We start from the raw sequence: 26,226 nt of genomic DNA, 5'->3' as shown, positions 1-26,226 counted from the left end.
GAGTAACTGTGATGTGAAGCAGGAGATGCTGGGAAAATGGGAATGCTTTTGTGTCAGTGCCAGTTTATGCTGTTTTAAAATTTCAGCCTGAGAGCTTAATTTCCACTAGTTCAGGGAAGAACTATATTTATAACAGAATTTACAGGCTTGGACTATAGAGGTGGCACAGTTAAAAAGTCTGTCAAGATTTCTATAGCAAAGAGCTATTGAGGAATCTCCAATTGCTGGTTAAAAAAAAAAAAACCAGTTTGGGGCAATATTACATAGTTATTGTCTGTAGATACTATTTTTTAAAAATTGAATTTTTCAACCTATTTAAACATTTTTTCCACATTTGAAAGAAGAAATGGTGTTGCTTTCTGTGTTCATTATTCACACTACCTGAACTGCTCTGGACATTAGGCTTTAATAGTGTGCTTTAAAACTTCAAACTGTTCTAGTTTTGATCTTTAAAAAAGAAGTGGATAATGCTACAGATTTGCACTTCTTGTTAAGGCATGGTTTATGCTGAGTATGTTCTGCATATCACATAAAGAGCATATCACTGGTACAGTGCAGGAGACTTTACATATGATCTCATGTTTCAGGTCATTACTCAAGCACAGGGCAGAAAAAAGGCTGACCTGAAGATGTTTGCTGTGGCAAAGCTATTGCATTATCAATCAGAATGTCCCTCCACAGGACACATTGATTCCTTACACACCACATCAGTGATCACTACTTTGGTGATTTAATGAACTGATTGTTTAATGTCAAGGAATTCGGAGAGATCAGGTTTTATATTTCTGCAGTAGGAATAGCAAAAAGCAGGTTGAGGGATATTTTAGCTATTCTGCCTTTTTTTCAGACCCCTGCTGGCATGGTGCTGGCCTAGCTTTCACAGTGAAGTTTGACACCCAAGAGCTGTGCTCCTAAAGGCTCTACAGCAGCCAGGCTGCCCACTGCCATCAGCAGGCAGGGAGGGTGATGGACAACAGGCAGGGAGTAACAGCAGTGCCAGGAGTGCAGAGGCACCTGAAGTAGAAGGTGCATTTTCTTTGTCTTTTTGGTCTTTGTAAGTGTCATAAATCTAGGCAGCCTTGGTGTGCTCCTCCTTTGCCTGTGCAGGAAGGAAATGGGGATCAGTGGGCTGAGGGGTTTATCCAAGGTCACCAGCATGGAAGTAGAATTTGGACTGGGATCTCCCAGGGCCTGATGATCTTCCTCACCAATAAGGCATCCTTTTGACTTAAAGATCACCAAGATGACTTTGTTCTTCCCCCAGGTGAAATGTCTGACTTGCTTATCATTCCTGGCATTTATCTCCTCTTTGCCATCTTTTGCCCTTCATAGTGGCCACTGAAGAGAATTCTTGCAGGCAAGCAGAATTATATTCAACAAGTGAAGGGAGGTGTAGAAAAAAATGCAGTTCACTTGCTCCTTTTTTCAGACTGTACTGGCAGATGGGAATCCTAGCCACCTCTGAGAGTAAAGACCTTGCTTTATTGTTATGATGTGAGTGTTTATTATTGAATTGCACAATAGCTGTAGGAAAAATTATGTCTTTTTGCCCTGTGGAGTCACTGTGAATTTGCACACATCTAATGTAGGTGCATACAGTGTCTCAAGTGCTAAATTCTATCCCACTGATTTTATGAAAGTCTGGAGGAGTAGATCAGATGTAGACATTTATAGTTAAGTAGGACAGTTATTACCTGTCATATATGATATGGTTCTGACACCATTAATGTTTTAAGGGCTCAAAGAAAGCTTTCAAGGGAATTAGATGCACCTTAAAATTCACTAATACTATAATCCTTCCAAAGATGAGCCCTTAATTTGAATGCAGAGAGTTACAATATTGATCATCATCACTGTCCTATGCTCTGACAAATTATCTGATAGTTTGATGTACTTTACTTGGGAATTTAAATGTCACTGTATCCATTTAACAGATGGTGAAATTATAGCACAGGGTTTGTGAAACACATCTAATTAAAATGAAAACTGTTAAATGGATGGGTATCCATTTATACAGTGTTGATAAAAAAGGTTACATTCTAGTGTATTTAGTTAACTGCAGTGGTTAGGATTCCAAATACTCTAAAGTGTTATTTGAAGTCTGTAGATGTAGTTAAGCTGACATTCTCACATTGTAGAGTGGCTCCTGTCAAAGAAGGGAGGGACTCTTCCTTTGTCTCTCAAGCATATGGAGAAAAAGGAATGTTTATGCTCAGCTTAACAAGAAACTGCATGAGAAAAGTGTTGAAAGTGTATTGGATTTGTTCCTTGTATGACTGTTTTCTAATCAATTCCTTGGATCAGAAATGGACTAGTTGCATTTATCTGGGGTAGTGTATCATATTTGACATTTATGTGTTTGAATAGCCTTGAAGAACTTATTTTTTTTAAGGATTCTAACATTTTCAATATTAGATTTAAATCATGCCTTAGGGCAAATACCAGTGTTTGAATATGGTTACAGAAATGTTTTTCTACTCCTTGAAGATAGAGTACTTAATGTAATTGATAAACCAAATGATACCTAGCATTCCATTGTAATGGTCTACTTTACATGTAAATTATATTTTGAAGCACCATATTTTTTCTCAATTGTGATTAATCCTTGAAATGAAGGGGGAGGGTTGAGCAGCTAGTTTGTTTTTAATGATACATTCCTCCTTTGGGAAAGATTAACTATGCACAACTTCATTGAATTTAGCAATTTACAATCACTTGTTGAGTTGTCTGTGGAGACCAATTCTGTTCCTTCAGGAGAGTTTGTCAGGTTATATTGTGCTCTGTTTCTCTAAAGGAAAGAATTTCTTATGTCTCTATCTGTGGCAAGAGGAAGTAAATTCCTTGCTACAATTTGAATTTAAATAAATCTAGCACATAAAACTAAGCTGTAATATATTTGATGGATGGAGAAAAGACAGAAATGGGGAAGTCAACTAATTCAAAACATGCTCTTATTTCATAGGGTTTTGGTTTTCATGTCAAAATTTCAGATTGTATTCAGTGTTGGGTGCTCATTCTTATTTGCCTGTCACATGCCCTTAGCTGGCCTTTAGATTTTTTGGTTGCCCTGCCTCTTCTTCCTGCTCTTTCCTTTTCAGATTGCACATAGATATTAATGGCTTGACTAATTTTTCCAAAAGACTAGTTTGTTGTCTTCTGAACCTCTTAGTCCCACAGGAGAAAGTAGGAATATGCAGTAATATCTACCTTAATACCTGCAAGTGAGGGGAAAAGCATGTGTGCAGACATGTGAGAAACTATGGTGGATCCTTGCTAGCTGAATCTTTTTTTGTGTAGAGTCAGTACCTCACAAAACATTTCAGATTACTGGGGAAACACTGTCACTTGGGAGTGCTGCTGGGCTCTTCTTTGGGAGTGGGAATACTAGCAGACAGTGCTGGAGCAGTGGGATAAAACAGTGTGTGGGCTCAGAGATGCTGCAGCCTTTTAAAGGTTATTTGGTGGGAGAGCTTAATGGATAATGATCAAGTGCAAGGAGATTCACATATTCAGTCAATTTAGCATGTTATGCAGCAGTGTCATGGCCTTCCCTCGTTCCAACACAAGAAGCAATAAAATGGTTTGCTAACAGAGAGAAGGTTCATGCTCCTTTTCATGCCAGGTGTTGCACTGTGTGTGTGATCTGCAGTGATGCAGTGGGTGGTTTGGTTTGATTTTGGTTTTTTTCCCTAAAACTGTGCGGAGAGCTGGCATTTGAACAAGGAATGGTGATGAATGAAAATGCTTCCTGTTCCTTTTATTAAAAAAGACTGAAAATTAGCACTGTGTATGTGGGAATGAGGGAGAATGACAAATTCACCAACCAAAGGGTTGAACTCAGACTGTTAGAAATGAGAGTGTATCTTTCTACTGACTGAAAGAATATCATAAATGTAAATAGATCTGCTAACCTCTGTTCCCTTGCCTGGGTTTTGACTCTGTATTTCACAACTATGAAAGTACTTGGATGTCAAGTGAATCATAGGTAGTACAAGAGAGAAATAACTTTTTTTTCCCTCTCTTTTCCCCTTCACATTTTCCAAAATTGCAGCCACAGGAATAAATCTTCAGGCTGGCCTCAGCCTTCAGGGACCTGGAGCTTGAACCAGGGGACACCTTATGGATGGGAGATGACGGCTAACAGAGATGGAAGAGATTACTTCATCAGGTAAGGGGGCAGTGGGAGCTGTGCAGTGTGGGCACAGCACTGCAGCCCTGCTCTCAACTGTATCCCCTTGGAATCCCAATTCCTGCTTCAGCCCAACACAGTTAATGTTCACTGCTTTGATTTATGGCACAGGAGTAGCTCAGACTGTGCTTTCTGCTCTTTGCTTTGGTATTTGGTTACTTCATTTGCTCAAGAGAATATTGATAATATAAGGACCTGTATTTCTTTGAGAATTACAAGTAAGGTCATTAACAAAAGATGAATAAAAAAAAAAGCCATGTTTAAAGAATGAGGCAGAAGGTCAGTTCTGACTGAGACTTCCCACTCTTCTTCAGGTTGATGCCTTAGGATTTAGCTTTTATATTTTTCAGATCCTGTACTGCTTTAGTTGTATAACTCTAAAACTCCACAGCCTGTCAGCTACTGTTCTCCCGTTTTATTCAGACAAAGCAATTCCTCTCTAGGCCTGAAACTCAAGGACACCTTATTGTCTCAGGCCCAGAGAGATGTAAACAACAGTGAAAGGGGAGGGGGCAAACTTGGAGTAAATTACTTCATTACCTGAAACTGTAATTGGAGGATTAACCCCTGATATGGAAATAGACCAAACTTTTAACTTGTGACTGTTGTCCATCTTGGGAAAAGCCCCCTAGAGGGTTTTGACTGCTGAAGGTGCACCTGTTGAAGGCCTTAAATGAAGACCCACTTTTATACTCTTAATTTTGTCTAGCCTCTGTTTTAGGTAGCCACTCCAAGGCATCACTGTGAGGTCTTTTGGTTTGTCTAATATATTCATTATACTGGTAATAAGAAAGTGAATGTTTGGATCCTAGTAAATGTTTAGTAAATATTTACTATGTTTGGATCATAGTAAATATACTAGTTCTTAGCTTTCCCATAGTTTTTAGCTCTGGTTTAAAAATAAATATCAATATGTATGATATAATTGTAAACATAATTGGCTTTTCTTTTCCCATTGTAAGCTGTGTGTAATTATTTTTTTAGATCACTGAGGTACCTTGGATAAAACACATTTTGCTGTTCTAGCAAATGTACTCTTAGGTGGCTTTGGAATTTCTTCACTAAAATAGGGAGAGGGTAGGGTTAGCAGAACCATTGGCTGCTTGGCATTCTTTTTTTAGCTTACATTTCATTTTTAAGGTTAGCATTTTGATTCAGTTCTTGTGAAGTTTTTGCTTTTTAATTATTTAATTTTTGTCTTTATCAACCTATTTAGAAACTTGCAGGTGTTTGAAAAAGTCATGGATGAGAAATAAAATTCTTTTAACACAGAGTAGAAAGATCAAACATATTTTTAATTGACTGTTAAAAATCTTTAATTCTCTCAAGATCCTTCAACTGCAAAAAAATAACTGTAACGCATAAGGCTGAAGATCCCTGTAATTGTGCTTTTCTTCCCTAGCCTTTTTGCCCACAGGCTATGCCTTGGCTTCCTAAGGAGGCATTTGCTTTCAGAGCCAAAGCAAGATTTGTAGCAGCCTGGTGACCTGAAGGCTTTCAAGATTTAGAGCAATTTCAGACCTGTCCAAATTGGAACAAATTTTCTGGGTTAATGAGGGCTCGGAAGCTGACTTTGAAATGTTGTTTTCTTGCTTCAACAAGTATTTGTCATGCTTTGGATGTCTGAAAGATGGGCAGTATGAAGCTGAATGCCAGGCACAATATAACTGTATTAGCATAGGTTTTCTGCCTGAGTTAATGAGGCTTTCCAAGAAGTAGAGGTGAGCCTCCAAAGTACTGTGGAGATGTGAGACTCTTGTTTCTGTTACTCAAGTTAGTGAAGATACCTGCACATCTCATTCTTATTTTCTGCAGACTGTTGGTGTGTTTTCATCTGTGTGAATGAGATTCATTTGAAGGATTAATATCCTGATTATGAGGAGAGGTGCTACATTTGATTGCTCCTCTTTTCTCACTGGTCACATAATGGGATTCTGCACTTGTTGTGTAGCTGTCAACAGCTTCAGCTTACAAAAAGCACTGCCTTAGTACTCATTAATTTTGCAATTTGGGAATGTTTACTAATCCTCTGTAGCTAATGATTATTTTGTTTTGGTTTTTTTAATGGCTTTTAGTACCTTAAAGTGCCACATCTCTCTCTTAAATTGAGAAAATTGCATCTAGGAAAAAAAAAATCCATAACTGGGAGTGCTAAATTATGCCTTAAGTAATATGAGGCCTGTGGTTGTTTTGCTGTTGGGGTGGTTGTTTTATTGTTGGGGTGGTTGTTCCAGGTTTTTTTCTCAAGCTCTTACAAGGTGCTTGTTTTTTGTTCTCTTTTGGGCTCTGGTCTTCCTTCCATTTTTCTCTGTATGTGGATAGCAGACTACATGGAGAAAAATAGTCTGCTCTGAGAGGTAAAGGGCATGAGACCTCTATAGAAAGTGATCTATGGAAGCCTTTGATGTTTTGTGCCAGACTTTCCAACCCACTGGAAGCTCTGAGCAGTTTCAGGTGCCAGGTGAACACTGCTACATACCAACACACTGCATGGTTTATAGAACACATTCCTACAGGACGTGTTCCTACAGTATCAAATGCTTCACAGCAGCAGCATTGGCTGTAGCATGTGCACAGGTGTGCTTCCAGAGTAGTAATGCATCTTTCATGAAATGATGTAAGGAATGCACTAAAAGCCAGGACTTTTGGAAACAGAATGAAATCAGGAAACCATTTGGAGCCATGTACTGCTAGCAGCCATCCACCATTACTAGGCAAGATCAGCCCAGGTGGCTACTACAATGTGACTGGGTAGTTCCAGTAGTATTAGATATATCTTGGTTTTAGAAGAGTGACCAAGGACTAAATAGAGCCAGTGACTTGCCAGTGATTCCTCTGTGGAGCTGCACATAGTATTTGTCCTTACAGTGACTGTTATTTGGCAGAGAATCTCTCTCTGGCTTTCCAAACAACTGTTTTTGCAAATACTACATGAGACTATATAGATTAAAACAGAATTTAATTTTCTTTCCTTCATTTTCACACCTAGATTTTAGGAATGATATAGTGAGATGATTGTTGACTATTATGCCAATAAAGACAGGAGAGAGATCAGCGAGATGGCATTTTTATTGTCTCTAAGGCTTTTCATAGCCATGCAGATTAACAAATTGCATCACACTGAAGGAGAAGAAGCAATTCAAATACTTTGCTTGGTTTTGATTAAAGATGTATAAACCAGGTATTATCACAATGAAATGTATGTGAGTTCTGTACAAAGAAGAAACATAATTCATAGCGACATTAACTGCTTTTTAATGAAATCGTTTACTTTGTGCCATATGTACATATCCATTCAACTGCAAGCAGACATATTGTAATTTTGAAATTGTGGGAGGAACAGAGAATCCAGGAGGATCTTCTGGTGAAATGAAATGTAATTATATAGTGTTGGTGTAAATGCTTTAAGGCATGAATGGGAAGAGATGTTTATTCTTTCTGCTGAAGTAGATTTGATTTCTTTTAAATCTCTGAAAGCCCTTTTGACATGAGTTAATCAGAGGCAGCTTCGATCACCAGGCAGTGCTTTTGTAAAAGTGTGAGAAGAATCTTTTATCAAAATATTTTCAGATGTTGCTATCAATTCATTATCTCTTTGTACAGATGGCACAACCAGGGTCATTTTGCAAACCTCTAAAATATTTTTTCTTAAGTTTAGGCCATGGTACATAAAGGTTTCAGAACTTCACCCATTCCCTTTTAACTTGCCCCTTTTACTTGAAATAGCATTATGATATAAGTAATACATTTCGGTATGGGAGGAGGGCAATCATCTAGTATTCTCCCAGCATGTTTCTGTACTCCACAAGCTGTATTAAACTCGACTTTTAATAGGAAATAATTTGAATATGGTATATTTAACCACTTTAAAGTCCTAAGTGTTTTATTTGCATCAATTATATATGCTGTGTAGTATATGATTATGAGAAATTCTGTAATGTTGATTTGAATAAAAGCATGACACTTATTAAAAATGGTTTTGTGTGAGTATAGTATTCCAGAGAGCAGAAGGAGCAGAAGGAGCAGAAGGTTTTGGCTGATTTTGTATACAAAAGGTTGAGACTCACAGCAATTTTAGGTCCTTATTTTTGCTACTGCTGTGATCTTACTGATTTTTGGGCCTGAACATTTTTGTCCTTTCCCTTGTGGAAATTTTGCTGCTTGTCAGATCTAGAGGGAAGTTGATAGAGGGAAATAAACAGGCAAAAGCTAATAAAAAGTCAATCTTATGGAGAAAGCAATAAATTTTATGTTGGCTTTGCTCTAAGCCAGTCCTTTCCATGGTCTGATGAAGTTGCAGAATGGTTTAGCATGGAAGAATCCTCTGAAGGTCAGCCTGTCCAGCCTCCTGCTCAGACCGTGGATATTACCAGGTCCTGAGCATTGCTGCCACACTGAAATATCTGAATGGTTTGAGAATAGGATTGCAACAGATTTGTATTGTCTTAAACTGCCCTGCAGCTCCACTTTAAGGTGCAAGTTGAAGCAACATTTGCTGCCTTCAAAAGTCATACCTTTTTGATTCCTATTGCTGTTTAATTCCTAAGGAATGAGATACTTTGGTATTTTCATGGATCTGGTTTCTGTCATTCAAATAAAGACCAAAGAATGTGAAATAAAATTAGCTGAAAGGAAGTACAGCCCTTCTCATGTGAACTTAAAGTAACACTGGTTCCACTAAGGTGTAGTTAGTTATTAGATTTTCAAGATAGAGGGGTCTGTTAGGTCAGTTTATTGCCATATCCTTGTTTGCAAGAGGTGCTATTGGTTGTGTTTACTTTATCTTGCTTTATTATTTTTATTGATTGTATTTACTTATTCTTGCTATTGCCTGGGAGAGGATGATGGTGTCTGTCTGTGTTTCCACTTTGGCTTGCTCCCTATTTGACTCCAAGGACCCTGACCATCTGTACTTTGTGCATATTAGCTTGCTTCTGTGCTCCAGTCTGGAACAAACTCAGCAAACAGTTGGGATCCCAGACAAGAAATTAAAGGAAGCACACCCAGAGATCAAAGCCTGCAGCATTATTACTGCTTGGCTTGAACCCACAGATCAGTGTCTAGAGTGCACAGCAGAACTGGGAGAGTACTACCTGTCAAAAGTCTTTCTGAATTTTATTTATGTTAATATGATGTGGTTGCTAGGGCAGTTGAAATGACTAAGTGACCCACCTAGGGGATGAGGGAAACTCTGAGGATGTAGGCTACTTGGACTTCACCAAAGTCTTTGCTACTGTCTCCCATGGCATTCTCATGGAAAAGCTGGCAGTCCACATCTTGGACAGGTGCTCTCTTGACTGGATAAAAAACTGTCTGTTTGGTTGAGCCCAGAGAAGAGTAGTAAATGGTATCACATCCAGTTGGAGGCCAGTCACTGGTGGGGTTCCTCAGAGCTCAGTACTGGACCAGTCCTGTTTAATGTCTTTATTAAGGGATGAGGGGATCAAGGCATCCTCAGTGTGTTCACAGACAACACCAAGTGGGATGGGAGTGTTGATCTGCTGGAGGGTTGGAAGATTCTGCAGAGGGATCTGGACAGGCTGGATCAGTGGGTGAGGCCAGTGGTGTGAGGTTCTGTTGAGTACTACACTCAATGCAGGCAGCTCGGTGTGCAGCTGCAGTGGGAGCTGCAGGTTGAGCTCTGTGGGGTGGGAGCTGCCACTACAGGCTGTGAGCTGCCAACCTTTGCATGGCAAAGGGCACAGGCCCTATAGCCCAGGCAGGTGACACTCAGAGGCACAGCAGGAGCCAGGGATCCCTGACTTCCCTGTGCTAAAACTGTAAGGATATAAAAGCCCAGGTTTCCTGCTTTTGGAGTCCCTCCTCAGAGGCATCCAGCTCAAGCTGTTACTTTGTTATTGCACCATGATTAAATTATTCTAAGCATCAAGACTGTGAGACTCTGCTATGGGAAACTTGGGGTCAAGCTGGTAAGGAAACCTGGTCTGATGATGAGTGGGTTGTGTAGCTGTGAAGGGGCCTTGGTCCCAGCTTAGGTGGTGTGAATGTGACAGAGTGACTCCTGGATGGTCAGACAGGGACAGTTGAACAAGTCCAAGCTGCTGGCTCCTGTACTTCAGTCACAACACTCCCTGCAGCACTGCAGGCTTTGGGAGAGTGGTTGGAAAGCAGGCCAGTGGAAAAGGACCTGAGGGTATGTTGGTTGAACATGAGCTGGTGTGTGCCCAGATGGCTGAGATGGTCAAGAGCATCCTGGATTGCATCAAAAATAGTGGGACCAACAGGACTGGGGAAGTGATTGCTCCTCTATACTGACCACTGGTGAGGCCACACCTCAAATCTTGTGGTCAGTTCTGGACTCCTCACTTCAAGAAAGACACTGAGGTGCTGAAGCATGTGCAGAGAAGGACAACAGAGCTGGTGAAGGATCTAGAGAACTGAATCATATGAGGACCTGCTGAGGGAGCTGGGGTGTTTAGCCTGGAGAAAAGGAGGCTGTGGGAAGAAATTACTGCCCTTCTCAACTGCCTGAAAAAAGTTACAGCAAGATGAGGGTTGGCCTCTTCACCCAGGCAACTGACAGAAAGAGAGGACATAGCCTCAAGCTGCACTAGGGGAGGTTCAGCTTGGACATCAGGAAGAATTTCTTCATGGAAAGGGTTGTTAAACATTGGAATGGACTGCCCAGATGGAGTCACCATCCCTGAGGGTGTTCAAGAAATGACTCTATGTGGCACTTAGTGCTATGGTCAAGTTGACAAGGTGGTACTCGGTCAAAGGTTGGACTTGGAGGTCTTTTCCAACCTAAATGATTCTGTATACCTGCACATCATATTTTGATATCCTGAGCTCCTTGTTGTTCACTAGTGCTTTTGTATTTAGCATCAAAATATAATTCTAGACTTCTTCCAGGTGCATCTGGCAAGCTTAATTCTTTTCTCTAAGGTATGTTATCCTGCATATTTAATCTCCACGATTTTCAGCTTGTGAAATCATTACATTTAGGTTGTCCTTGTTTGGCTTAGTAGCTGTGCTATTCCTGAAACATGAAATTCTTAAATGTCAGCTTTGGCCCTGTACAGAAAATAGAGGTAACGTGTTTGTGTTCTTGGATAACTATTGTAGCTCACAACATCCTAAATTCTCAAAGCATACATGGTACAATATTTCTTTGCAATAAAACAATGTTATGATATTCTTCAATACTCAAATACTTACCTAAATTTTCTTTAGTAGTCTTCATCTTATTCTTTTAGTGTCTGCTGTGCTTAGAAGAGGAGCTCAGTTGTGTTTTCTGAAAGTTCACCTCTGTGCCTATTGACGCATCCTGTCTGGCCTGTGTGCTCCTGCTTGTACACCCACTTCTCATAGCTGGCCAGCAATGTGGAATGACACAACACAATCATTAATGATATTAATGACTTATCAATCAAGCATCCTGCTTATTAAGGACCATTAATTTATACCAGATGCAAAACTGAGGCTCACAGCCTGCAAATTACTTTACTTCAAAATAAATAAGCATAGAAGATGATCAGACCATTCAGCAATTTTTATTTAAATCATTATTTTCTTTTTTTTATGTCTAGCCTACCCCAACCTTCTCATATATGTGTTCTGTAGGTGTTTGCATTGTTGGAAGGTTCTGAAAACCATCAATAGTTATAAGTAAAATATAGAGAAAACCTTGATTGTTGTTACTGTGCTGCTCATCTTCTTGGGTTTTGAAAAGGCTGTTGTTATTTTACCTTAAAACTACCATAGTACATAAAGCCATAATGAAAGTTTGAAGTCACAGGAGCCCCCTTCTGCCCTGTAGGTATGATATTACACAGCACTTTATTGAGCACATTGCATTCTTTCATCTCTAAGTACAGCAACAATGTTGACTGGATTCACAGGGGATTTATGTGATATTCACAAAAATATGAGCCGCACAGCTGCTGCTACATCGTTCATGAGGGCACTCATGCCTTGTGCAGGGCACCTTTCCTTTGGGTGAGGGCTGTGAGCAGGCAGCCCTTGCGCCGGTTCAGTGCCCCCAGCCAAAGGCTGAGTGCCGTGCCCCTCTCTGGGCACCTCCCCTCCCAGGTGAGATGCCAAGGGGAAAAAAGGCAGTGGAATCACACTCTGGCCCACTTATTCCCGAGTCCCTAAAAGGGACATCCAATGAGATTGAATGGCAGGCAGTTTAACAGTGATAAAAATAGTGCAACCTATATAATTAGCAAATAGAACTCTCATCTACAGGTTACAGTAAAGCCTAAAATGCTTCATAGGATTGAAATGTACATTTGAAAAGTACATTTGTAATAAGACTTTCACTATTAAATTACATAGGATTAAAAAAATTAGAGCAGATATAAAATCTTATGTTTCAGACAAGCGGGTGAGTCAGCTGCTGACTGCCTAGGGCTAGGACGAAACTTCCTGTATTAATCAGGTTATTCTATAATTACAAGGTTTCTTGCACCTTCCTCTGAAGCGGGTACTGAGTGCTGTCAGAGAAAGAATACTGGAGCAGGCGGACAACAGGTCTGATTGGTATGGCGATTCTTGGCTTTTTCTGTCTCTTTTATGTTGTTTTGTTTTAAATTCCCTTGTCACTAATACGGACGGTCGATATGAATAGTGTGCTATTAGAGAAAGAGTGCTACTCTGCTTCTTTCAGACTGAATACAAATTTGTTGCTAAGGATTTGACCTACTCAAGGACAGGATCATATGGTGGAAGGGGGAGTGGGTCTAGAAGAGATGAGCAGCAGCAGGAATGCACAAATGGAAGGGACTGTTTAAAGCAAACCTGAATAATTAGAAAGGAGAAGAAGGAAAATTGTATAGCAACCTGTTTATGTCAGTGGTTTGCCTAGAGACTACTCGGGTATGGTGAAAAAAAAGTATTGCTAAATCAGCTCAACCTCCTGAAAAGAGAGGATGATTTAACAATTGTCCTTCCTTCACAAAGAGATGTTGCTCTAGCCATAAATACAGCAGTCATAAATATGACAGACAAAGAGATGTTAATACTGGCTGGGATAAATCGTTGTTATAATGGAGGGTATGATAGCAAGGAGATGACGGTTTGTGGGGTTGCTTTATTTTAACTAGAGCATGGAAAAATAGAGAGTTCACTTCATTTTTAGGCAGCTGTACCTAACCTGGTTAGTGTGCTGTAACTCAGGAGCTAGTCACAGCAGTGTGGCTCCCTCCCTCTCTACTGGCTTGCAGTTTTTGAGTCCCCTCTGCACACACATAGAGCCCTCACTGACTGAACCAAGAGTATTTCTCACACTGGAAAGGTGAGGGGGGTTATACAAGAAGGTGTGAATGTGGGTGAGACTCCTCAGAATAGAAGAAGCTTTTGCTCAGACATTTGCCTTGGGTTGTCTGGATGTAATTATACCTAAGTGGAGTACAGGGAATCATACTCTGGGCCTCTGCTACAGCAAATTTGATGTTTCTGAGCTAGTCCTCTGTGTTTTCTCCAAACACAAACTGCACCATGAAAATCAGAGAAGTATTGCATCCTGAGCACTGTTACTCTTGTGTGTTTGAAGGTGGATTAGGAAGGAATAACACTTCTGGAGCAGAACATGTATTAAAAAAAAAAAATTAAAAAATCAAAGAACTCTAACCTAGGATCACAGAGTACATTAACACAGAGGTGCAACGATTAAATCCTCAGTATTGGAGTACACAGTGTTCTAGGCAGGTGTTTCATATGGAATAACAGCAGCTCATCTGTGAATTGAATTGCAGCATGTAAATGCTTTTGTAGAAGCATTGCTTTGGTACACCAAGATACCCTTCCTGGGAGTGTAAAACAAATTAATTCTTGTAAACAGTTTGTGTGACAATGATAGTCCCCACTGGAGTCTGTTTTTTCAAGCATGGCTCTCCTAAAACAGTGTGGTCCCTGCAGAACTGAGATTAAAGGTGTCAAGTTCTGGTTCTGCAAAGCCATGGAAGTGTTTGGAAGAGTGGTAGTGGTTTGTAAGAAGCAAAGTCTTATCTTGGATCACATGCTGGTATCCCAATTGATGCAAACACAGAGACTCTGCATATGAAATAAAACTAGGCTATATAAAAATAAGGAGGGGAATACAGGCCTAGAAACACCTAAAAGGTGTTTTCTGCAGCTTGCACATGGGGCCTTAGTGGCCATGAGCTTGAAAAATTAAATAAAGCAAAGCTGTCTGATACTTGGTGATGGAACTGAGACCTTTCACAGCAAAGGCTAGGTGAAAATTTCCCCTAGAGCTGTAGTTACGACACTGAGAGAAAAATGTGCTGGAGCTGGGTGATAGAGCTGGGGAAAAAACAAAAAAGGTATGAGAGTTAGCACATTCTATTGCTGCTGTTTAAATAGCACAGTTGAAGTTTATCAGTTCATCATGGTGTATGTATAGAATTTAAAATGAGTTACTTACTGTGTTATGCCATGCCAGGAAATACTGTATTTCCAGCAGACACTCATGTACTAAAGAACTGCATGCTGATGTATATGAAAGCCAACACTTAGGAAGCCTAATTCATCCTGTTGGATTAATTTCTCTTATGTTAATACATTTACAGTTTTCTGTAAAGAAAAACAAGTGTAAGCCTCCTGTGAAAGGTTCTTGTCTGGACTGATATTGTAGAACAGGAAGATAATTTGTTTTAGAAAGACAAGATGAAGCTACCAAAAATTTACTGAATTTTACTTCTCATTTAGTTTTAAACTGCCCTTTTTATAAAAAATTCTGCAAAATTATACTCAAAATTCTCAGCTCCCAAATATAATTCTAAGAATCCTCATATTTTATGTGTTGTCATATATGTATAAGATTCAGGTAAGGAAGTAGTTCAACTGAACTCAAATTAATGTAGTCACTGACAACATTATGACTCACTGCAGTATTTTGAAAGCTGTTTATCTCAAGTTTGCTGGAATCCTGGACCGTTCCACAGAAGAACTTCAATTTAAAATAAACCAATCAAACTGTGTCGCTGAGCAATTAAATATCTCCATGGTAACAGGGATTAAGCACATAAGGTAAAGACCTGCTGACAGTGCAGAGATTATTTCAAATTTCTGGCTCTTCCAGCAGTAGACAAATGAATTTACATTTTCTGTATCAAACATTGGGAGATATAAAATGAAAGCGATTGAGCTACTTCTGTGACATCTTGGGACTTCAGACAGTATTTTCTTGACAGGGGAAGTAATTAGCTGGAATTACAAGAAGGAACTTAGCAGACAGATACAAATAAGCATTTGCTCATGGGATTTATTTAGCTCTTTATAATTAAAACCTGGAAAAGCATATTATTTAGGATACTAATAGCATGGAAAAATCTTGCCATAATTTAAAAAATTTAACAGCATAATAGCACCATTTTTTTTTCTAATTTTTAAGTGATCCTAGGTCCACTTAGGAGAGAAGGTTATTTGCAGCTCTGCTATCAAGTAGTATTCTTAATGAGAAATGTACTTTTAAAGTTATAGTGCAGATAGCCATACTGATATTCAGTGAAGACATAGGATGATGCTTTAATCAGTCCTAACATCTTTCTGATTCTCTCTGACTCTATTCCTAGCTTTTACATGTGTATTTATTAAAACTACTGGAAATGCACATCTGTTGGCATGTGTAGTTTTCAGCTTTCAGTTATGTGGCTTAGGGTTGGTTTGTTTTTCTTTTCTCAGATTGGCTTTTGGTTTGGTTCCTAGGGACATAGAAAGACTTGGAAGGGACCTTAAAGATCAGTCAGTTCCAAGCACCTGGTGTGCACAGGGACACCTTTCACTAGACCAACCAGTGCAGTTGCTCAGGGCTACATCCAGCCTGGCCTTGAAAACTTCCAGCAATCGGGCATCCAAAGCTTCTTTGGGCAACCTGTGTCTTTTAATTCCTCACTGCCCTCAGAGTAAAGAATTTCTTCCTAGTATCTAATGTAAATCCAGCCTCTTTCAGATTAAAACCATTGCTCCTTGTCCTGTCACTGAAAGCCCTTGTAAAACATCTTTCTCCAGCTCTCCTGTAGGGCCCCTTAAGGTACTGGAAAGCTGCTCTAATGTCTCCCTGGAGCCTTCTCTTCTCCAGACTGAACAATCCCATTTCTCCCAGCCTGTCTTGATAGGAGAGTTGCTTTTCTGTCAAAATGTGGGAAGTGGAAGTGAGCTGTAGCTATTCATCCTGTATTAGGCACTTGTAAACTCTGCAGTGCTTCTGCATTCCAAACATTCTTTCAGTATTTTGAGCTCACAATACATTGAGATGAAAGGTGTATGCTTCCCACCACTAGTGCGTACTAGTTTGAGGTTGGTCTTGGAGTCATGCTGCTCTCATTCTTTGTGGCAGGATGGACTTCCTACCCTTGCAGATAAGACACTTGGAAAACATTTTATGAGACTAAGTTGTACATGGACTCACAAATGCACCTCTTCAGTTGGAATTAGAATTTACCCTGTCAGGCTACATTTTGTTGTCTGCTTTTGATTGTGGGAGTCTATACAATCTTGGATATCTTTGGTTCCCAGTTCATTTCAAGGATAAGCTTAGGTCTCTGTGCGTAAAGAGACAAGCTTTTTAGCTGTGCTCTTATGAAGAGACATTACTTCAATTGTCCTAGTTGTCTGACACTCAGCTTTATGTTACAATGTCCTTCCTTGCATATCGAGGTGCAATTTTTTCTCTTTGCATCTTGGGATGAAAAACTTTTGTTAAAAATTCATAATAAATATGGCAGATATATCTGAAAGTCATGGTAACTGGTACATTCCTAAAGGAAGACATCAACACTAAGCACATTTGTAGGAATGAGTATAGTGTCTGTTTATGACTGCACTCTTAACCATTCAAAAAAAGCAGAAGCCGATGGTAAAGTTAGCTTCTGGCATAAACATCCAGCAAATGTAGAAGGAAGGAGTCCTGAACCATTGATGAAACTTCAGGTAAACCGGAAAGTCAGGGGTTTATGGAGGAGGTGTCTTAAGAAAGAATTTCAAAGATAGAGTTTCTGAGGAGTGCTGTTTTAGATAATGCACTTGACCTGGTGGGAACAACAGTTTTACCTGGGGTCTAAAGAGATATTTCCTATTTATGTTCCTGCTTATAATCCCTTTTGTGTAGTGTTTTCTTCTTGCTGCTGTGTTTATTGGTTTTGTTTAATCCAGTCAGTGCCTTGAGCTGGACAGAAGAGACTTGGCAAAAAGCCATACTTATAAAAGACATTTTGGGTTGGGCCATGAGGGACTGATTTTGGCAGCTCACAGTAATGACATTTAGAGGTTTTGTTGCATAATTCCTCTTGCCAGCATCCAATGAAGATGCAGTTCCACCCTTTAACAGGGTCCTATGGAAGTACAAGCTAGTGATCTATCTCTGAGAAGGAACCCATAAGCATAGCAATGGTGTTGCACACTGACAGGTTGTAACTCCCCAATCTTTTTAGTTAAAATATACATATAAAAATAGGAGTTTCAATGCCTTCCAACACAGGCCAAAATTATGGCTATGTCTTGAAAAATATTTGGTTCCCCAGAGTGTCACACTATGACTAGCCAGAAGTTTCCAAAAGGCTTTGAATAGTGCCTAGTAAGAGAAATCCCAAGATCAGTGTACTCAAGCTCCATCTGAGACAGCCCTGTTAGTTTCCCTGACTAGAATTAATTAATGCAAGTGCAAGCTAATGGGCTGATCATAGAAACAGCTGCTTTCATGGCATGAGCCTTCAGGAACACTGCTCCTGAAGGAGGAACCCTATCACCTGAACATAATGTGTAATAGATGCACAGCTGGTTTCCCAGCCTTGCCTCTGTGACTTGCATAGGCAATTGAGCCCCGTGCTGAACGCCTGGGTGCTGTTAGAGTGACAGGACAGGGCTTCATGGAGAGCTGCTTGGAGGGGGAAGTTTGGTTGGCTGGCTTGATTTTTCCATAAGCTTCTGTTCCAGCAAGCTGTACTCAGAGTGAGCTGGCATATCCCAGCCAGCCTTAGAAAAAGAGGATGTCATGGCTGCCCATGCTCAAGATTTGTCAATGTGAAACAGCCAGGTAGCAGTTAGCTTAATGGTGCTGTTGTTTGACCTTGAACTCACATTTAAAGAAACAATCAGCAGAACCTCCAGAGAAATTTGCTCAAAAAATTGTGGATTTTGGTCACTGGAGTTCTCTTTTTCTTATTGTTTTGCTGTGGTTTTGTTTGTTTGTTTGGTGGGGGGTTGTTTTGTTTGTTTGTTTGTTTTTGTTTTGAGGTTTTTAATTTGGTTGGTTTGGTTCGGTTTTGTAGAGTTTCTTGTTTGTTTGTTTATACCACAGGAGCACAGGAAATCTGCCACATAAAATTGGGATCCTCATGTACTAAGTGGTTACATTTTAATTAGAAGATGCTAGAAAGACAGTGACTTTATTCTCATTATGGGTTGCAAATCTAAAGCATGAAAAGATTAAGTGAATTTTTTAAGGAGGGATTTACTGTCACCCTCTCCTCCCCAAATCTCTGTTAAAGCTTAAGAACTGAATATGCATTTTTTCATAAGTACCATTCAGTGACAAATTAAAAAGCTAAGTTATCCACATGTTGCCAGACTAAGTATAGTGCCATATTTTAAAGTCATAATGATGTTTTAATGTAAATATTAATTATAGAAAAGTGATTTTCTGCCAAGTGTTTGCCTAAATTTTTATAGAATACAGCACAAATGCTGAACGCTTCTGCTACTTGGAAGAGTGAAACTAAAGTGTTTGCTCTAACCAATCAGTGTCTTATTCCCTAATGAGCTTTTTTAAGTTCCTTGGACTTTCTGCCATTCCTAGGCTACCATAAAGGTTAGCATGGACAATCTAAAAATTTATTTGGTTTCTCAAGCAGGTTTTATACCTCAGACTGATCTTTCTGCTACAACAGCTAAGCTGCTACTGGCACCTGACTTTGCTACTCTAAAATTATTTTGGGATAGCTTTGCAAACAGTACTTGCAAGTGGTCTATTGGCTGCATTATGGAATGGCTGCTGCTTTCAATAAATCTGAAGAGCATTGTTTTTACTGGAGAGGTAAATGTGGGTATATATGAGACTTAGGGGGATTCTCAGGCTAAAAACTTGAAGGTAGAGGAGAGAGAGGCAGCAGAAGCCAGGAGTGGTTTATTCCAGTCCCAGTTTCAGGATTCAGCATGATGGCATAGAGTGGTGTGTGAGTATGAGAGACAGGTATGCGTGTATATACACACATAGATACATCTCCTGCACTTGTACAGTGCTGATGCTAAGAATTGCAAAAAGTGTGTTACATATTTAAGGAAGACATTTTTAATCATCTGGATTTATAGTCTAGTTTATAGAGTCTCAAATCTTTCAGTGATATGAATGCTCCTGAAAACTGTTATAAGTGAGGCATAATTAGCTGAATAACTGTTTATATAAATACATTGCAAAAAAAGCAACAGATGTGTAGGAAACATTAAAAGGAGTGACCAACATTGAGAAATTCATAAAAAGTAGAAACTAGAGGGGCTGTAGTGAGGTTTGCAGAAATGTAGCATGAGTTAGTTCTCACAGTGGCTCTTTATCCATACATAAAAGGAAGGGGAGACCTCTGCATTTTACTGTGTTTGTCTGTGTTCTTTACACAAAGACGTGATTAAGGATTAATAACAAAATCTTTCCAATGATCTAAATGTAATTATTCAAACAAATGAGGAGAGAAATCTTGATTTATTAGCTGATTTGCTGAGAGAAATCCAAGTATCATCATTTGAGTATGTCACTGGAAAATGCTGTTGTAGAGATAGGGAAGTATTATTTATTGCAGCTAGACATGTTTGAGAGGGGGAATTCAAATAACAAATTCAGAAACTACTGTTAGAATGGTTTTGGTGAGGAAAAAAATTAGGGGAGACAAGAACACATAGATTTGTCTAATACAGCAGAAGATAAAGAGGGAATAAACACAAGGAAGAAGCAAGAAATATTTAAAACAAAAAGCAGTTTGTGGCAAAAAACCAAAAGGCGCTATATATTCAAATTGCAAGAGAGAAGACCCTTAAAGATTAGAGCAATGGAGTTAATTTCCAGGTTTGCAGCCAGAGCACTGGATTGAGTAATCCAAAATGTATTTACAAGAATGATTATTGGTAAATATTTAAAGGAGGATGTTGGACACAGTGTATGTGATAGATTGTAAAAAAGCATGGGATTGGAGATGGTGGCAAACCAGATCATTCCCATTCCTGTTTTTCTGTAAGTCAAGTGACACTTTACTTCTTTCTTTAGCATGGTGAACATGAAATCTAAGCAACACATTTGCAAAACAGACTTAATCCACTATATGCCCTTAGAACCTTTTGCAAATATTAATGAAACATATCTAATTATCTCTGTTAGACAGATTACTCAAGGCAATTTAGATTGCCATATAAAAGCAGAATAAAAATCAGTGGTTTTAGTTACCATATGGGTAATAAAAATACTTAAATGGGATGACATTCAAGGCGATGATATCATTTGACCAGGCTTTTGGAAAACTGGATAAATGCTCTTTTCTAAATTCTGTCAGAGAATGATGAATAATCCCATTTTAAAAAATGCTTTCGTTGAAAGATAGGAGAGGAAATATTTTTTTTCTGAAGTGTTTATATGTAGTATCAGCAAAATGTTTTTCTTTCTTTGGATAACGGGCATTATCATCAATCTTATTAAAGGATAAAACATAGAAGTAGTCTGCTAATATAAGGACAAGTTAAAGGACTATTTTTTTCTGGAAGTTTTGGTTTTTATACTGTTTTATGATAACAACCAGCATCAGTTATTAATTTCATCAGGATATGCTGGTTGTCCTCTTCTGCCCACCTATCTAAAAAAGCAATTGCTAGTATCTGATATCTTTTTTTTGAAACAGCACTTAGGGAATCTTTTTGCTTATGTGAATTTCTGCATAATTGTGGTAATATATGTGGTATTTTTGAGTGAGAAGACTTTTGCTGCCAGTAATATAAATGGTGGTGCTTTAGAAGTGTGCTAGTTAGACAGCCCTTCAGAGAGACAAAACCCAACAATTTGAATTCATTTGGCATGCATATGGTACAAGTTGCCAAAGCCTCCATAGTTCAGGCAACCTATGTAATAATCAGCTTCCTTAGTCTAATGCTACAAGTTACCCCCACACAGGGTGTTAGTTTTGGGTTTTGATGGTTTTATTAGTTTATTTAAAGACTGGCTTTTATTTTCGCTGTTCAGTATCAATAACACACTTTTCCTGGCATGTAGAGACAACAGTTTGCAGTGTTGCAGCACAGACCCTACAGCACCTACCCCTACACCCTACAGCAACTACCCAATAGAAGGAAATACAGATACAAAATAGTGTCAAACAAGTGTTGGCACTGGAGCAAAGCAACTGGCTACATATGTCCAGAATATTCTGGTGGTTATTTCACATGCTTCATCAGACCTACCATCTGACTGGCCCAATGTCTCTTTCCCTTCTTATCCTAATGTATATAAGGTAATGCTCCTTATGAGTTCTCATATATATATATATATATACATACATACATATATACATATATATGTATATATATATACATATACATACGCATATATATACACATATACATATATATACATATACATACATATACACATATATATGTGTGTGTGTGTAGTTTCAATTAAAGTAGAACAACTAAAGTAATGCAAGTCAAATGTAGAAAATGTTTTAAGAGAGGACAGATTGGTGAGCATCTACATCAGAAGGGATTCCTCCCATGCTGGTCTGATGGCACCAGGCTGCTGCAGTCCCTGTCCCCTGGTCCATCTCCCCATTAGGCTAAGCATGCAGCCCCCATGACTGCATGCAAACAGGCTCCAGACTGACACAGATGACCACCAGACCATGCATGCAGGCAGGCAACCAGTGCCCTGCAGGGATCACATCCACACAAACAGCCCACTTATGAACAAGACCAGTACAAACAGCCTGATCCTGCTCTTCCCATCAGCAATTGGATCTTGCTATTGGGTCATGTATACCCATGCACACTCAACCTCCCCATATCTGTGCAGAATTTGTGTCACCAGTAGCTGATCCACACCTGTGGTCTCCCCCACAGCAGACCCTTGCCTCTGGTCTCTCCAGTGCCATGCTCCATGTTACTTTTCCTCATTGGATTCATTTCCATAACATCTGCACCTAAACTTGGTGTTTGTGGACCATTACCTAGATGCCATTAGCCCTACACAGTAAGACCAATACAGTCCCCTTGGCACTGTTGGCCTTGGAAGTTCAGTTCCCCAAGGGTTGGTTGGGGTCCTGTCAAACATGGTGATCTTCCACACGGTTCCCTCTCACCTGCCCATGACACCCAGCCAGCCCTCCCTGTCACTTGTGGCACTTCTCACTCTGCTGTGTCTTACAGCCAGCTGTTTCTCTCGATGTGCTTTCCAGTTTTTCTTGGTTGATCAGCTGCACCTTATCTCTGTATGCATTTAAAAAAAAAATCCCTTATGAAAACAGAAAAATGTGTGTGTTCACTACATAGTGCCAAGAGGGGTCAATTCCAAATTCTGTCAAAATCAACCTCTGTGAAAGAAAAGGAAGAAAGATATATCACAAGTTAGAACAAGGGTTTTGCTCTACATTTTTCAGTGCAGTTTGGATTCTAATTACAACTATTGTATTTTAATTCTTTCTAACAGTACTTCAGGAACTGAACATTTTTATTTATATGTGCTTTCTCTGCAGTAAATGAGGATGGTTGTCTAAGCCAGATATTGTAGATTTATAAAAAGCTATACTGCTCTATTGGTGTTCCAAAATCTTGGAAAAACTTGAATGAAATTATCAAGTTCTTCATGATCTCATTCTTTTTACAAGGGCTGCTGAATACCTTTTATCAGCAGACCCTTTCCAGCTATTTGTAATCTGACATGCTTTCCTTGACTGAGGTTACAAGTTTTGTTCCCATCTCTTTTCTGAGACCTAATTGGTATATTGCAAATTATCTTCCCTTTCCTGGAGAAACAGATGTTTTGCCAAAGTGCATTGCAAAGCTTGGTTCCCAGTGTTTGAGACATATTTGAAACATGACCCACACATCCCCTTGCAACCAGGGATGTATTTTCTGTTGTTGCTGTGAAGGTCTCCCGTTTTAAGAGCCTTCTGAAAATTTGGAAATTGCCAGGAACACAGAAGGAGCAGTAGTGCCCATGCAATGTGTCCAAAAATCACACAGCTAAAAAGAAGTATGCTGATAGTGATTGCTGGGCATCAGAATGGAGAGCTGAGGGGGAAGCTAGGTAAACTTGTGGACAGCACAATTTGAGGAGGAGCTAGTGTGAGTGACAGGACTTGTTTTAACTGAGTTTAACAGGATAGTCATTAGGAAGCATGAGAGGAGAAGGATTGGGTGGAGAAGAATTGGTCTCACAAGGAGATGGGAGCAAGAAAGTTGGAGGACAGGGGAAGTAACAAATGACATCTGTAATTTTTTGGCAACACAGTGGCACTGACTCATGATCTGGTTATGATGTGTAATAAGCTCTGCTACCGCACTGCCTGTTTTATTATAATTTTTTTGCATATGAATTCTCTGTATTTATGCCCATCAAATGGATAGGAGCATTAAGTCTGCAACATGAATGTTAATATTTTGTTTTGTCAAATGCCCAAAACACTTAGCCATGTGTTATATGCATATTTACATTATTAAAACATTTTTAGAGTTCAGGAGTGACATGAGTTAAGCATTAAAACATTTTAGTGTTTAGGAGCGGCATGAATTAAGTATTGCAGTTCTTTCTAACTGAATCAAAATTTGTCTTACAAAATATAATATTTAGTTGTCCTGAAATGTGTCTGCTAGTAGTTCTGAAGTATTCATTTCATGCTGTGGTGCTGCCTTTCACAGAGGTGTTATTAGTATTTTAATTATATGTATCATTGCCACTGTCAATATGAGACCACAAGATGAATACAATTCAGCTCTCCTGCACAGACTACATTTGTGTTCTGTGTTATTGTAGATCTTTAATAATATATTTATGCAAAACCTGCTGTTGAATTTAGACATTAGTTGTCATCACAGGAAATAGAGACAGAGTCTCTACCATAAGTCGGGTTGGCTTCATTAATGTCAGCAGAGCCCCACTGATTTACACCAACAGAAATGACACAAAAGCACTTTTTATATTTTACTGCTTCTCCCATGAGTTACTCTATTACAGTTCTTCATGAGTCCTAGAATAACTCTTTTTCTCTTTTTTTCCCCATCTCTTTCTCTGTGCTTTCGTTGTTTTTTTAGCCACTTGAGCTCAAAAATATTCTTACCTAGTTTGAGTAAGTGTAGAAAAAGGTTTAGTATTGTGTTTGTCCATAGCTACCATGGAGGCATTTCAATTTTTACTTTTTCATTAGAGATATTAGTCAAAGTGTGCTTTGGGCTTTTGTGAATGGGAAGCTGGCTGCCTGTAGCTTTTCTGGCCTTGTTCTGCAATCATCATCCACACATAAATGTTTATGGATGTGAATGGATGTCCTGTCAGCCCCATAGTAGAACCCAAATTGCAAATGATTGAGTTTAATTAGGCCTACTGCATTTATTATGGGAACCTTGATGCATTTCTCTTAAATAAGTGCATTATGGGGTCATTTTTCTGGATCAGGGTCTCAGCTGTGACTCAGGAAGAAAAAAGGCCTAGTCAAACCTAGGGTTCTCCCTGCACTGCAGTCAGTGATAGTTGCTGTGAATCCTGTGATCAGTGCACCCCAGTCAGCCCTGACTGAGCTGGCACGGATACCAGTACAGCTCCTGCTATGGCAGCATCAGGCTTTGGCTGGTGTGAAGTGGAGCAGGTTAAGCTTGTGCTGTGCTCTGCAGTGCAGCAGCTGGGCTTCCTGCAGAACCCTGGCTGAAAGCTGTATAGATTTCAGACTTCTCACAGCTCACTACTCATGTATTCCCTTTTATAGATAGTTGTCCTTAGTGATGGACTCGGATTTTCAGCCTGACCTATCTTCTAATGGAAATACTCTCTAGGGATGTAGTAGTCTTTTCTGCATGGGAGAATCTCTTGTATCTTGTTGCAGTTAGCAGCCTCCACCTTGCACTCCTGGTTTGTATTAGCAATAGCATGGCCAGCAGGACTAGGGCAGTGATCATCCCACTGAACTCGGCACTGGTGAGGCCACATCTTGAATCTTGTGCTCAGTTTTGGGTCCCTCCCTAGAGGACAGACTTTGAGGTGCCAAAGCAAGTCCAGGGAAGGGCAATGGAGGTGCTGAAAGGTCTGGAACACAAGACCCATGATAACCAGCTGAGTGAGCTGGGGTTGTTTAGCCTGGAAAAGAGGAAGTTGAGGTGGGACCTTATTGCTGAATACAACCACCTGAAAGGAGGCTGTACTCAGTCACTTCTGCCAGGTGACAGGGTGGGAGAAAGTGGCCTCAAAGTTGCGCTAGAGAAAGCTTAGATTGGATGTTAGGAAAACTTCCTTCATGGAAAGCATTTTCAAGCTCTGAAACAGGCTGCCCAGGGAAGCGATTTCTTAACCAACCCTGAAAGTATTCAAGAGACATGCAGATGTGGAACTTAGGGACATGGTTTAGTGTTGGACTTGGCAGTACTTGGTTAATGATTTGGCTCAGTGATTTTAAAGGCCTTTTCCAACCTAAATGATTTTGTGATTCTATGAGAATTTGCAGCTTTATTCTGTGAATAATTGGTTTTTTCAGCTTGGTTGCTATTTCAGATCAAATCAAATGTAATGTGTGTGACTGTTTCTCCTCTTCCGAGTTGTTCCCTGACTAGAACAAAAAGTACTCCCCTTCTTCAGTAATTCATGTTTTTCTATACAAAATGGCCCATTCATAGATAGATTCACAAAACTGCCTGAATATTAGAAACTGCATTTGCTTTTCAAAGTGATTCATGACTTTGTGTTCTTCAGTTTCATCATCTACTATGCGATAAGCTCATGATTCCTGTTCCCTGCACAAGATTATCCAGCAGTCAGTGTTCCTGGCCACAGTGGTACAGCTTCATGTTGCATAAATGTGAATTAAATGCTCACTGAAGCAGAGCAGGGACCAAGTATG

At 39.5% G+C, this 26,226-nt stretch overlaps 1 protein-coding gene across 4 annotated transcripts in view; it reads left to right on the top strand.

Moving 5' to 3' along the window:
- The window catches only part of FRMPD4 (FERM and PDZ domain containing 4), a 395,580-nt gene that overhangs the window by 282,918 nt on the left and 86,436 nt on the right, over positions 1 to 26,226 (top strand). For all 4 annotated transcript variants that reach the window (XM_071430537.1, XM_071430538.1, XM_071430539.1 and 1 more), the window contains exon 2: positions 4,052 to 4,168. In XM_071430537.1, coding sequence (XP_071286638.1) covers positions 4,052 to 4,168 — 117 coding nt within the window. The remainder of the gene's footprint in view (positions 1 to 4,051; positions 4,169 to 26,226) is intronic.

This window comes from Agelaius tricolor, unplaced genomic scaffold, assembly GCF_023055355.1.
Source record: "Agelaius tricolor isolate 1412-34295 unplaced genomic scaffold, bAgeTri1.0.p SCAF_7, whole genome shotgun sequence".
Classification (NCBI taxonomy): domain Eukaryota; kingdom Metazoa; phylum Chordata; class Aves; order Passeriformes; family Icteridae; genus Agelaius; species Agelaius tricolor.
The sequence above is the reverse complement of the archived record's forward strand: the minus strand, read 5'-3'. Positions and strand labels throughout refer to the sequence as shown.